Source organism: Pseudorca crassidens, chromosome 19, assembly GCF_039906515.1.
Source record: "Pseudorca crassidens isolate mPseCra1 chromosome 19, mPseCra1.hap1, whole genome shotgun sequence".
Classification (NCBI taxonomy): Eukaryota; Metazoa; Chordata; class Mammalia; order Artiodactyla; family Delphinidae; genus Pseudorca; species Pseudorca crassidens.
The window spans coordinates 56577949-56590417 of NC_090314.1; the positions used below are offsets into that span (position 1 = coordinate 56577949).

Genomic DNA, 12469 nt, shown 5'->3' on the forward strand with positions numbered 1-12469 from the left:
TCCTCCTCCTGGGTCCCCACCCCTGCCCGCTCCCTCTACTTTTATCCCGTCTGGCCCCGCTCGCCCTCGTGGAGTTCATCCGTTCCCACCACGTCCCCCGCCCCAGGCAGAATCTCCAGCGTCCCCTAGCGACAAGGCGGTAGCCCCTAGCAACCGCATCTCGGTTTCCTGACGACGACGGCACGTAAGGTCACGTCAGCGCGCCGTGGTTCCGCCCCCGGCGCCGGCTGGCCCCGCCTGCCCGCGCCTCTTTCGTCGCCGCCGCTGCAGCCGTTTCTGCTGCCGCTGCTGCTGCTGCCGCTGCCGCCGCCGCCGCCGCCGCCGCCGCCGCCCGAGACTCGCGCAGAGCAGTTATGGCGGATCCAGCAGCACCCGCGCCCGCAGTCTCGGCTCCCGCCCAGGTCCCAGACACGGCCCCGGACGAGACCTCGGCCCCGGACGCAGCCCCCGCCCCGGCGCCGGCGCCCGCCCCGGACTCGGCCTCCGGGCCGTCCTCGGACTCCGGTCCCGAAGCCGGCTCGCAGCGGCTGCTCTTCTCTCACGACCTGGTGTCGGGCCGTTACCGCGGCTCGGTGCACTTCGGGCTGGTGCGCCTCATCCACGGCGAGGACTCGGACTCGGAGGGCGAGGAGGAGGGCCGCGGGAGCTCGGGCTGCTCCGAGGCGGGGGGCGCGGGCCACGAGGAGGGCCGGGCCAGCCCGCTGCGCCGCGGCTACGTGCGCGTCCAGTGGTACCCGGAGGGCGTCAAGCAGCACGTGAAGGAGACCAAGGTGCGGCTGGGCGGCGGGCCGGCGGGCGGGGGCCGGGGCCGGGGGCCGACGGAGGACCGAGTTGGCAGCTAGAGCCCTAGGGTAGGAGTGGAGACGTGCGGGTCGCTGCCCGGAATGGTGCAACTGCAGTGGGCCGAGGTGGGAGGACAAGCCTCAGCGGAGGGGACGCTCCGGTGCAAAGTCATTGCACCAGCCCTGGGCCACCGGGCCCCGGGATTCCGCACACGGAGGACTTCCAAGCCGTACTAGGCTGCGGTGTCGGCCTCAAGATTGTGTATGTGGACCCACTCTAGTGGGGGGAACTCCTGGGGCTCTCGGGCACGCTCGGCTTTACACCGGTGCGGCGTTTTGCTGACCCCCAAGGAGCTACATGGTGCATTGTGCATCCAGAAAGGAAGGCCGTGCCGGTCCGGTCCGTGCAGGGAGGGGTTGTGGCATTCCAAAACAAAGATAGAGGTGAAAATCGCGGCCGACATAAAACCCCAAGAAGTTCACTAGATTACAGAATGCGTTATTATGGGTGAAGAAAACCAACTCCTTTGTGTTTTACCTTGTTGTCTCGTTTTAATTGCTGCAGGGAACTTTGAGTAAATCATTAACAATCAGAGCTGTGATATTAATAGTACTGGGGGAGCAGGGAGGGATGTGACAGCTGCTGACTGGGATTGATGACTCTTAAGTACAGTTGGACTAATTGAAAAAAAAAAACTATAGAACTATGGATGGAGGAGAGCCACCCATTTGGAAACCTGAAGGGTTTTTTTTACCTGAGGCCATTAAGGAAACGTCAGACTCTCTTATGATGTTGGTGAATACTGCAGTTTTACAAAACTGCAAAAAGCATTCATTGTCATAAACCTGAAACTGTGAACCAGGGTTGGTTTGGTGGCTTTCATGACTTGTTTTCTTGAGTGTGAATTCCTATCAGTGATTCAGACAGACACACACGCCCCCTGTATTTTTCACCCCTTCTTCATCTCCTCCTCCTTCTCTCCTTCAAGAAAACATTTCGAATGCTTCTTAAAAATTACCACCAGTATTGCTGTGTTGGGAAGCAGGAATCAGGCCTGGGCTGGTTTAGCTGCCTGGGATGTTGAGTGGTGTGATTTCAGGGGAGGGCACTTTAGAAGTTGATCTGGGTTTCTCACACCCTGGGAGACAAAGGTGACCTGCACAAGGGGTCTGTGATGACAGCTCAGGCGGGGAAAAAGGCCCCACTCCCAGGAAGAGCCTATGATCCATTTCCTAGTGGCAGAAGTGACTGCTGATACCAGCAAGGTCTTTTTCCTGGCCAGCGCACGGGCATCCACAGACATAGAAATCTGCACACAGGACCCCTGGCTTCCCCTCAGAGAAATACAAATCAGGTGGTAGCTTCTCTGACTCGGAGAGAAGACGATAAGTTCATGCAAAAGTATGTGGAAAAGATTACTTTTTGCAGCAGAATGCTTCTTAAAAATTACCACCAGTGTTGCCGTGTTGGGAAGGGAAGATTTTTGCTCTTTACGCTGTGTTTGTGCATTGTCACACTAGCAAATGGTTGCTAGCGTTTTCCCGTGGGTTCTTAAAAAATGTTTTTCCCTAACCATCTTCTCTAAAGGTTTGTGACTTTGGAACGGAACTCGTTTTACTCTGTCATGGCCTCCTGCCCTGGGACTCAGGGAGGCAGGCCTAGCTCACTGCCGGGAGCTGCCATGTTTATCAGTTGTTGTTCCTGTTCATCTTGACACTGGTGGTTAACTTTGTTTACAGTTATGTTCAGTCTGCCTCCCCCCACCATGTGTAATTATACGAAGTTTGACTTAAAATACCTATTTTGGAATCTAGTAGAAAGTAGCTTCAAGGCACCAGCTTGGATATATTTTGAAGCTGCCGTCTTGACTTGCTTTGAATTTGTTGGAATCCATCGTGGCTCCACTGGTGATGTTTTCTTTGCCATTGTAGTTTCTGCAGCTTCTGAGCTTGGCAGAAGCTAAGGGATATAAGAATTCTAGGAAGTGGTGACATGTAGTGTCTATTCATGGATGGCAGGACCCACTGCTGCTTTTAGGATTTGAGAGTAGGCTTACTGGGGAGGGAGAGGCGAGTTTATACCTGATAGGCACCTCTCTGTTACCCAGAACCGTAGGCACAGACGACCCTGGTCAGCTGAATGTCTCTCTTGCTTTGCTCCTGACCACCCACTAGGGTGACGGGGTGGGTCCTGGGACCTTGCAGCATTGTGGTTTAGGAAGATTTTCCTTCTCACCTCCCACTCCTTATAAATCCATTGAGGTGACGGTGTGCCGTAAAGGAAAGACCATTAGACCAAGACTGAGCATTTAGGTTCTGATTCCTAGTCCCGCACTAATCTGGTTATGAGATTTGAGAACCCAGTTACTGATAGAATAAACTAGTGACAATCTTGGGAAACTTCTTTCTTTTTAAAGCTGCCACCTATTGGCATTTTGTAAGTAGTGTCCTGTTAGTGTGGGTTGTTTAGTAGGCTGTGGAGTGTTTTTGTAGTTTTTGTGTTAGTACGGTAGACAATGAGTAATCTTAGTCTCTTAATTTCTTTTAAGTTTTTAATGAACAAATTCAGAAAATTCAGAGAGAGAGATGAAGAGGCTGGCCAACAAGTCCTATCCCCTCCTGGCCACTACCATGAAAATTATCAACAGAAATAGAATAAGGAGTTCTTCCTAGAAACTGGAATTTATGGTCCAGCGCCTGAGGCTTCAAGCAGCCAAAGTTACGCTTCTTCAGGACGTAAAAGAAGCGCGCGGTTCGTGCTCCTTCCTTTCCCGGAGCTCCTGACCCCTTCAGCGTGGGAGCTGATTTATCTACTTGAAACTTTTCCCATTTGGCCGTGGGTCTCCTATGCGGAGATTTGCCCCATCCCCATCAGCGGTCATCCTTTGAGTAAATGTTTGGAATAAAGCCGAATGCCGATAGCCTCTTCCCCTTCTCGAGCATTGGCTAGACGTGGTGGGTCTTTCTGGTCTCCACGTGAGATGGTTGGACAGAGTGGCCCCTATGAGGAAGAGAGCTAATTGCTGTCTGTCCAGGTTCAGGGCTTCCTGTTTACGCTGCTTTAGCTTTCCTTTGCTTTCCCATCTCTCGTGCGTTGTCTTTTGCTCTCAGTTGCCACAACTTTCAGGGTCTTACCTGGCTTGAAATTTCATGTCTAAATTAAAGCTGTCTGTTCGTGATCATCCTGCTTTTGTGAGATGTTTTGTGTGGGGGGTGTGTGTGTGTGTAGCATCCCTGATGTCAGGAATTGGCTTTTCAGTCTATTTTTGTCTCCTACTCAGGCCATCATTTCCATGGGGAAAGCTATTTAAGTGTCGCATCACAGCCTGCGAAGTTTGCTTCCTTCTCTTGTCCAGGTGCTGGGCTCATTAAAAGCAGTTGTTCTTAGTGATGTAAGGTTAAGCAAGATGCAGGACTAAGTGCATCTAATTGCATTTTATTCAGGTAGGATCACAGCGCTTGTGGCATCTCACCGTTGTTCTGTGATTTTAGTCTTCGCCCCTTGGCTTCTGGTTTCTAACTCCTAGGCCTCAGTGCCTTCGTGGTGCCTCTGTCTGGCTCGCCACCTGACTCAAGGGCACTTTCACCAGATGAAGGGCGTGTGTTTGTGTCCCGTGATTGGAAGTCAAAACCCTTGGGTGCTCTTCCTGTCTGTCACCTACTCTGAATGACCTTGGCCTTGTCACTGCCTCATTTTGTGTCTCTGCAATAAAATACGAGGTCTGTCTTTCTAGCCCCTGAAATGAGCCTGCACAGGTGGAATAACCAGAAGTGTCGCCAGGTGGTGCCCGTAGCAGCCACTTGGCTCTTAGCAGACACCATCCTGATGTCCATCAGACAGAGCCAGCCCCGTCCCTGCAGGAGATCACGTCCATGTGTCATAGGGTGACGCCACTCGAAAGAGAAGCAAAAGGCGCACCACAGGGGTTTGTTTCAGGGGCGTAGGAATTCCTGTTTGACGATGTTGTTGCTTGCGACCTGGTGGATTATAGATTTGATTTCTTTATTAAGCCTCTTCTATAAATACTCGTGATCTTCACTCCTCTGTTACTTTATAAGAAATTCAGTAGTGCACGTTTAAAGTAACGTCTGCTGAAGTCCACCAGCCTCCAGGAGGGGGAGGGAATGAATATGTATGTATGTTATGTATATCTTCCAGAATCCAGGAGGCATCTTTTGAAATTCCCAAAAGACAGGTAACGGGATTATGAATTATAGGGATGACAGAGTATTGCTTTTGTACTTAAAGATTACATAATGTTTGTTCTTCTCATTATTGTGGTACTACGTGCTGGGCACTCCGTAAGTGCTTTATGTGTGTTGCTCACTTAATGCTTGCAGTACCCCTGTGAATTAGGTACTGTCATCATCCCTGTATTTCAGAGGAGGAAACTGAGGAACAGAGAAGTTGAGTAACTTGTCCAATGTCACACTGCTAATAAGTGGAGGAACCCAAATACAAATGGAAGTAAATATAGTTTGCTGTCATCTGAGGATTCACAGGTCGTTAATATATCGAGTTCCCTAATCAAACATGAGTCACAAACCCTGTGATTGGCATTAATCATCCAGTCTTTGCACACTTAGAAGTCATAGTGGAGTAGGCGGGAAGCGCAGGTGAGGAGAAAGGGCAGGGCATTGGGATGGGTGGGAGGTGGACCAGCGGCCGCAAGGGAGGGGATCATGGCTGGGAGCAGGCGTGTGGGGGAAACACCATGTTGGCACTGCAGGGCGCTTCTCTTCTACAGTTGTCATTCCCTGGCCCCTCGGTCGTTATCAAAATAATGGTCAGAAAACACATTTTATTTCCGGAGAACTTGTGAACACCCCTAGATGTTGAGTGTAAGGAACCTTTGTAAGTCTGATTCCCCACCTGCATCTCCCATAGCAGAGCAGGTCTGAGTAACTGGTCTTTCTGTGTTGTCTTAGAAAAGGTTGGTGTTAGGAAATCCAGCCTGACCTCGTGCCCCCTCTCCTGCTGCTGTTGTCACCCTCCGGCTGGGAATGCTGAGTCACGAGTCAGGTTCAGGTTCGGAAGGACTCCTCGGAGAGAGGCTGAGTTCCGCTCAGTTCCAGTCCCTTCTCCTGTCAGTTTCCCGGCAGACTCTGCTCCCCACCTGTTTTGGCTTTAGGACATTGAAGGTCTTTTAGTGCTTTCCCCATCCCCACATCACTGGTATTCCTACTTTTTTCTTTGTCATTTTCCTGTTCCATTGAAAGGAACTTTTTCTCTTTTTTACTCTTTTCCCCAGGGGCCTCATGGAATCCAGTGGAACATCTATGGGGCCAGTACTTTACAAGAGGGGTGCAGGTATAGTGTGTGACGTGAATTGCCGTCACAACAATGCTGGACCCGTGATCAGTGTTAGCTGACCCTGTGGTCCCCTCAGAGTTGAATTTAGGGCGATTTCAGTGATGAGTGGGTTCTCTCTTAAAAAGCCTTAACCCTTGGAAGACGTAATCTGTGCTTCTATTCCGATTGAAAGAACTTTCGGAGTTAGGCAGCTTCTGGATCGGGGTGGGAGGGTGCTCAAAAGGGGGAAATGGCCATCAGGACCGTTAACAAAGTGCTTTTCAGTTTACAAGGTGCTGTCACTTGTACTTACTAGCAGTTTGGTGTTTTTAACTGTAGCTCCTCCCTGAGGCTTCACTGGCCTGGCGGCTCGATGCTAAGCCCTGAGAAAGTCGAGGTTTTCACGCAGCTGCGTCCACAGTGGCAGCTCTTACTGAGCAGGGACACACGTCCAGAATTTCTTCTCTTGCTGACATTTCCCCCGGCCTCGGGGGGCTTTATTAGGAGCCACCTGACGTGTGGTTACAGACAGAGAAGAGCAAAACGCTTACTGGATTTTTTTGTAGTTCAGAATAGGACTGAATCATGTTAATGGGAGCCCTCTGCGTTTATCTACTCCAAGCTTCTTTGCCCTTGTTTTGCTCTTCAGCTGCACTCTGCGGTTGAGGATTTCGTGTCCTTCAGTGCAGGCGGACTGTGTTGAATGGATCTTTTGGTCAGTTTTGTCCGCAGGTATACTGTGTTCTTAAGCAGGATTGTGAAAAAGTTTTTATGATTTAAACATTGAGGCAAATGATACACTGTTCAGGAGTATTCAGCTAGGCAGTAAGTGCTGGAATGCATGTCCTTTTTGGGTTAAATCCAGTTGACTGGCTGAGGGGTTTTTGGTTTGCATATTTTGAGAGACGGAAACCTTTTATTTTCTGCAGCGAGGTCAAAGGAATGAGACACTTACCAGGTCACTTCTGGTTTAAATTGATAGCATAACTATATCTGGTAAAAATTCATTCTAACTGTGACAATCTGAGCAGTTAAAAAAATTTAACTGAGTAGTGCTTTAAAAAAAAAAAAAAAGGAAAAAGCAGTCAATCCTATTCAGCAATAAAATGAACCCTCCCCAGCTGCTGGAGAGAGTTCCTGCAGTATTAAGAGCGTTCTTCATTTGCATCCTGCAAGCGAGAGCTGGTCTTTCACACTCCGCAGCTCTGATGAGGTTCTTCCTCCTTGTTTTAATTTTGATCCTCTTTGTGGGAGATGCTGCTGTGATGAGGGCTAGTGATGCCGTCTTGACAGGCATATCCACAGGACTGTCCTTGCCGGCCCCCTGTAAGTAAGTACAGGCGGGCAGGAATACAGACACACACACTCTCTGTCTCTTGCGTGGCTCCTGGCAGCATCAGGACGTGACATACTCCGTGTTGAAAGCATCCTATTTGTCTGCTCTGTGTAATTACTTAAGGGAGTTCGAGGGCCCTGAAGGCTGATGATATCACCTTCAGGGTGAGGAAGGAAGAGCATCTCGCCCACCCTGGTGTGCTTTGGGGGGCACCCCAGCACCCCGTGATGAGAAGGGGATGTGCCTCCGTTTCCTTGTGACTGGCACACCCCAAGCTTTTCTTCTTCTGGCCTCACACCACTGGGTGTGAACAGCTCTTCTGAAGGACCAGTGAATTCCTGGTCACTGTACTCACTGATTTTTTCTCAGTTCCTGTCCTTTTGACCTGCCAGCCTTGTTAATATGGTCCGTCACCCTCCTACTGGAACCTTTCTTCCACTGGGTTCCACTATACTGGCTGTAGTGAATTTTTCTCTCTTTTACCTTTTTCCTCTTAACCTCTCTCAGAGGTTCTCCTCTCCTCCTGTCTTTTCTTCAGTGCTGTCATCTGCTCCTGCAGTGCAGCTGGTATCTGCATTTACACGACTTCCACGTCCACAGCGCGTTCCCACCTGCTTCCTTGCTAGCCCTGTCCTGTCATCTAGAGCCTCAGACTTCTCACGTGTAACTGCCCTCCCCACCCCAAATCTATGGAATTTTAAAAATTCCTTTTCCCAACTTTTTATTATGAAAAAATTTCAAACATACAGAAAAGTTGGACGACTAGTCCAGTGATTACTAATTACCAACAACCATCTTGAGTCAGCAGTTAACCTTCTGCCAAGTTTGCTTTATCTGTGTGTGTGAGAGTATGCGAATGTTTCCTCCTGAGCCATTGGTAAGTTAGTAGCAGACATGGTGACAGTCACCTCTAAATACTCAAGTGTACATCTTCTAAAAATCAGAACATTTGGGATCATTTTAAATTTACCTTTCTGGGCTCCCATTCTAATTTTTTTTCCCTATTATGAATAATGCTGCTATGAAAATGGGTGTACAAATATTTCTTTGTGATCTTGTTTTCAGTTCTTTTGGGATATACTCAGAAGTGGAATTGCTGGATCATATAGTAATTCCATTTTTACTTTTTTGAGCAACTGCCACACTGTTTTTCCATAGCAGTGATACCATTTTACATTCCCACCAACAGGGCACAAGGGTCCCAATTTCTCCATATCCTAGTTTGTTATTTTTATTTATTTATTTTTTGATCATAGCCATCCTGCTGGGTGTGAGGTAATATCTCATTGTAGTTTTGATTTGCGTTTCCTAGATGATAAGCGATGTTGGGCATCTTTTCATGTGCTTATTGGTCACTTGTATATCTTCTTTGAAGAACCTTTTATTCCAAGTCATTTGCCCATGTTTGAATTGGGTTGTTTGTTTTTTCGTTGTTGTTGAGTTTTAGGAGTTCTCTCTGTATTCTGGATATTAATCCTTTATCAGATATGTGATTTGCAAACATTTTCCCCCATTCTCTGGGTTGCCTTTTTACTCTGTTGGTAATGTCTTGACGCATACAGTTTTAAAATTTCCATGAAGCCCAAATTTGTCTGTTTTTTCTTTTGTTGTCTGTAGCTTTGGTGTCAGGCCCCCATTCTAATTTGTCATTAAATCTTTGTTTGAAACGCCTCTTGCATCCTCTGCATGTCCTTTCTCCTGGACTGGTTCGCTCTCTGGTTGCCTCGTGTCCAGACTCCTCTCCTGGTCTCCCTGCCTCCAGACCCAGGACCCGAGGCTGACCCCCAGCCGCTTGTCATGCCTTAGCTTGTCTTCAAGGCTCCTCACCTATGTTTCACATGGCCTCCAGCCTCTTCAGGTGACTCCAGCTAATCTGTTTCCCCAAATCAGTTGCGCTGTTCCCTGCGTCTCAAGCCCTGTGGCACTTAGACGACACACTTGGGTTCTCTCCCTGGGTTGGACGCTTCTTGAGAAAGAGAGCTTTCTGTGAAAGCTTATATTCTGAGTGACTCACGTGTAGGAGTGAGTAACTCCTTCAATTAAAAATGGATCTGGGGGCTACCCTGGTGGCGCAGTGGTTGAGAGTCCGCCTGCTGATGTAGGGGACGCAGGTTCGTGCCCCGGTCCGGGAGGATCCCACATGCCTCAGAGCGGCTGGGTCCGTGAACCTGGCTGCTGAGCCTGCGCGTCCGGAGCCTGTGCTCCGCGACGGGAGGGGCTGCAGCAGTGAGAGGCCCGCGTACCGCAAAAAAAAAAAAAAAAAAAGGATTTGGGGGCTTCCCTGGTGGCGCGGTGGGTGAGAGTCCGCCTGCCGATGCAGGGGACGCGGGTTCGTGCCCTGGTCCGGGAAGATCCCACATGCCGCGGAGCGGCTGGGCCCGTGAGCCATGGCCGCTGAGCCTGCGCGTCCAGAGCCTGTGCTCCGCAACGGGAGAGGCCACAGCGGTGAGATGCCCGCGAACCGCAAAAAAAAAAAAAAAAAAAAAAAAAAAGGATCTAACCATCCCTGTTGATCAGTGGTGGGGGAGTGGGGAAAGCGTGGGTAAATGATATCTGATCGGCACTTGTAAAGGCTGATTGCATGGAATCACCTGGCTCTTGTTAATGCAGATTCTTCTGAAACAGACTGGGGTGGGTGGGCCTGAGGACCTGCACGTCTAATATGCTCCCTGTGATGCAGGTTCTGCTTGATGGGACTAACTACCCTTTGAATTGGACTGATACGTAGGTCCTTAAAAGCCCTGTTGATGTCAATAGTTTCAGTTTTTAATCTACCCCCTATCCCAAGTTTTAAGCATATACAGCTGGTTTGAGGTTTTTGTCACCCTTCTGCTTAGTCTTCTAGTAGCAGTGTTAATGCCAGAAATTGTCAAAAGATGGGGCCACAGGAGGGAAGGGAAATTAAGTTGCCTTTAAAAACCAGGCAGTGCTTTCAGGTCATAGTGGTAGAAAGACCTGTTTTCTTCCCCACTACCCTTTTGCCTACTGACCAATATTAGTACACAGCTGTCGCTGAGACGTTTCATTGGACTTAATTTCTTTTTAGGGTGAAAATATATGACAGTTGTCATGAGTATAATGCAACCAGTCCAAGAGAAAAATGATGGAAATTGCTGTCCTTCAGCCAGCCAGTACCGGCGGGGTGCCTGCCGTGTGCCAGGAAGTGTAATGCTTGCTTTGCGTGTGTCATCTTTCTCTTTCCCTAAAGTGGCCAGTGTCCCCGTTTTAGAGAGGAAGAGATTAAAACCGAGAGGATGGGCTTCCCTGGTGGCGCAGTGGTTGAGAGTCCGCCTGCCGATGCAGGGGACAAGGGTTCATGCCCCGGTCCGGGAAGATCCCACATGCCGCGGAGCGGCTGGGCCCGTGAGCCATGGCCGCTGAGCCTGCGCGTCCGGAGCCTGTGCTTCGCAACAGGAAAGGCCACAACAGTGAGAGGCCCGCATATCACAAAAAAAAACCAAAACAAAACAACAACAAAACCGAGAGGATGCCTGTAACTCACTCAAGGCACACAACTAGTGAGGGGCTGGCCTGGGATGTTTGTGCTGCCAAAGCTCGGGCGCTTTTCTCTTTCTTTCTTTCTTTTTTAATTAATTAATTATTGTATTTATTTTTGGCTGTGTCGGGTCTTGCTCGCCGCACGCGGGATCTTTCGTGGCTCTTTCGTCGCTGTGCGTGGGCTTAGTTGCCCCAAGGCATGTGGGATCTTAGTTCCCCTTGAACCGAGTCCCCTGCATTGGAAGTGGATTCTTAGCCACTGGACCGCCAGGGAAATCCCTTGGGCTCTTTGCACTGGGTACACAGCTGCCCCTGCAACTGCTGGGTGCTGTGGAAGGTGGAGACCCCCCCAGACCCTGCCCTCTAGATCAGGGGCCAGCAGACTTCCATAAAGGGCCAGGTAGAAATATTTTCGGCTTAGCAGGCTATACTGTCTCCTTCACATCTACTCACCTTTGCTGAGGCAGTGTGAAAACATTCAGAGACAGTAAGCAAACAACTGGGCATGGGCTGTGTTCCAATAAGATTTTACTTTAAAAAAGAGGCAGTGGGGCTTCCCTGGTGGCGCAGTGGTTGAGAGTCCGCCTGCCGATGCAGGGGACATGGGTTTGTGCCCCGGTCTGGGAAGATCCCACATGCCGTGGAGCGGCTGGGCCCGTGAGCCATGGCCGCTGAGCCTATGCGTCCGGAGCCTGTGCTCCGTCCACAACGGGAGAGGCCACAACAGTGAGAGGCCCGCATACCACACACACACAAAAAAAGAGACAGCAGGCTGGATTTGGCCTGTAAGCCACAGTTGGCCAGCCTGTGCTCTGGAAGGGTCCTGAGCAATGGACATACGATGTAAGCCAGGTCTCGTAATTTTAACCTTAATAAGGAACCACATTTGAAAAGAAAATAGAAAACAGGTGAAATTAATTGTAATGTATTTTAATCCAATGTATCAAAAATATCATGCCAACGTGTAATCAGTATAAAAATTACTGTTGAAATATTTGACATTCTCCTTTCTCTAACGGCTACTGTATTGGATAGCACTGCTCGAGAAACTGAGTCTGACAGGAGAGAACAGCAGCCCTCTAACCCCTTCGAGCGCTTTATTTTCTTCATAGCACCTGCAGTCTCTGAGATTTTATTACTTCATTTCCTTCTTTGCTGTCTCCCCCATCAGAAAGGAAGGGGTCAGAAACGTCTCTGCTCTCAGTGCCTAGAACAGGACTGGCCCAAAGCAGCACTGATGTTTGTTTCATGAGTGAATGAAGGAGTGCACATAAGGTTCCATCTGAAGGTGCAGTGAACACTCAAAAGAGAGTTTGGTAGGAGAGCATTAGGAAAAGCTTTCCTGGAGGCAGGTATTGGGCTAGCTCTTGAAAGGTAAGAATTTGGAATCACAGTGCTGGGAGGGAAGGGTGTCCTAAGTGGGAAGACCAATGTGAACAAAGACAAGAGAGGCCGGAAGTTTGGGCAACATTCCGGAGCGATAGTTCACTTGGCCTTAGAGCTCCTTTAGACTTAAAAATTATTGAGGCCCCCAGTGAGCTTTCATTTATATGGGTTGTA

The 12469-nt window shown here is 49.4% G+C and overlaps 1 protein-coding gene across 2 annotated transcripts in view; it reads left to right on the plus strand.

Annotated features, from left to right (window-relative positions):
- The first annotated feature begins 249 nt into the window (after positions 1-249).
- Positions 250-12469, plus strand: part of UBE2O (ubiquitin conjugating enzyme E2 O) — a 56878-nt gene continuing 44658 nt past the window's right edge. The window contains exon 1 of one of the 2 annotated variants that reach the window (XM_067715678.1): positions 250-770. In XM_067715678.1, the coding sequence (XP_067571779.1) occupies positions 354-770 (417 nt within the window). In that variant the 5' untranslated portion in view covers positions 250-353. The remainder of the gene's footprint in view (positions 771-12469) is intronic. The other variant, XM_067715677.1, reaches the window with a different exon arrangement.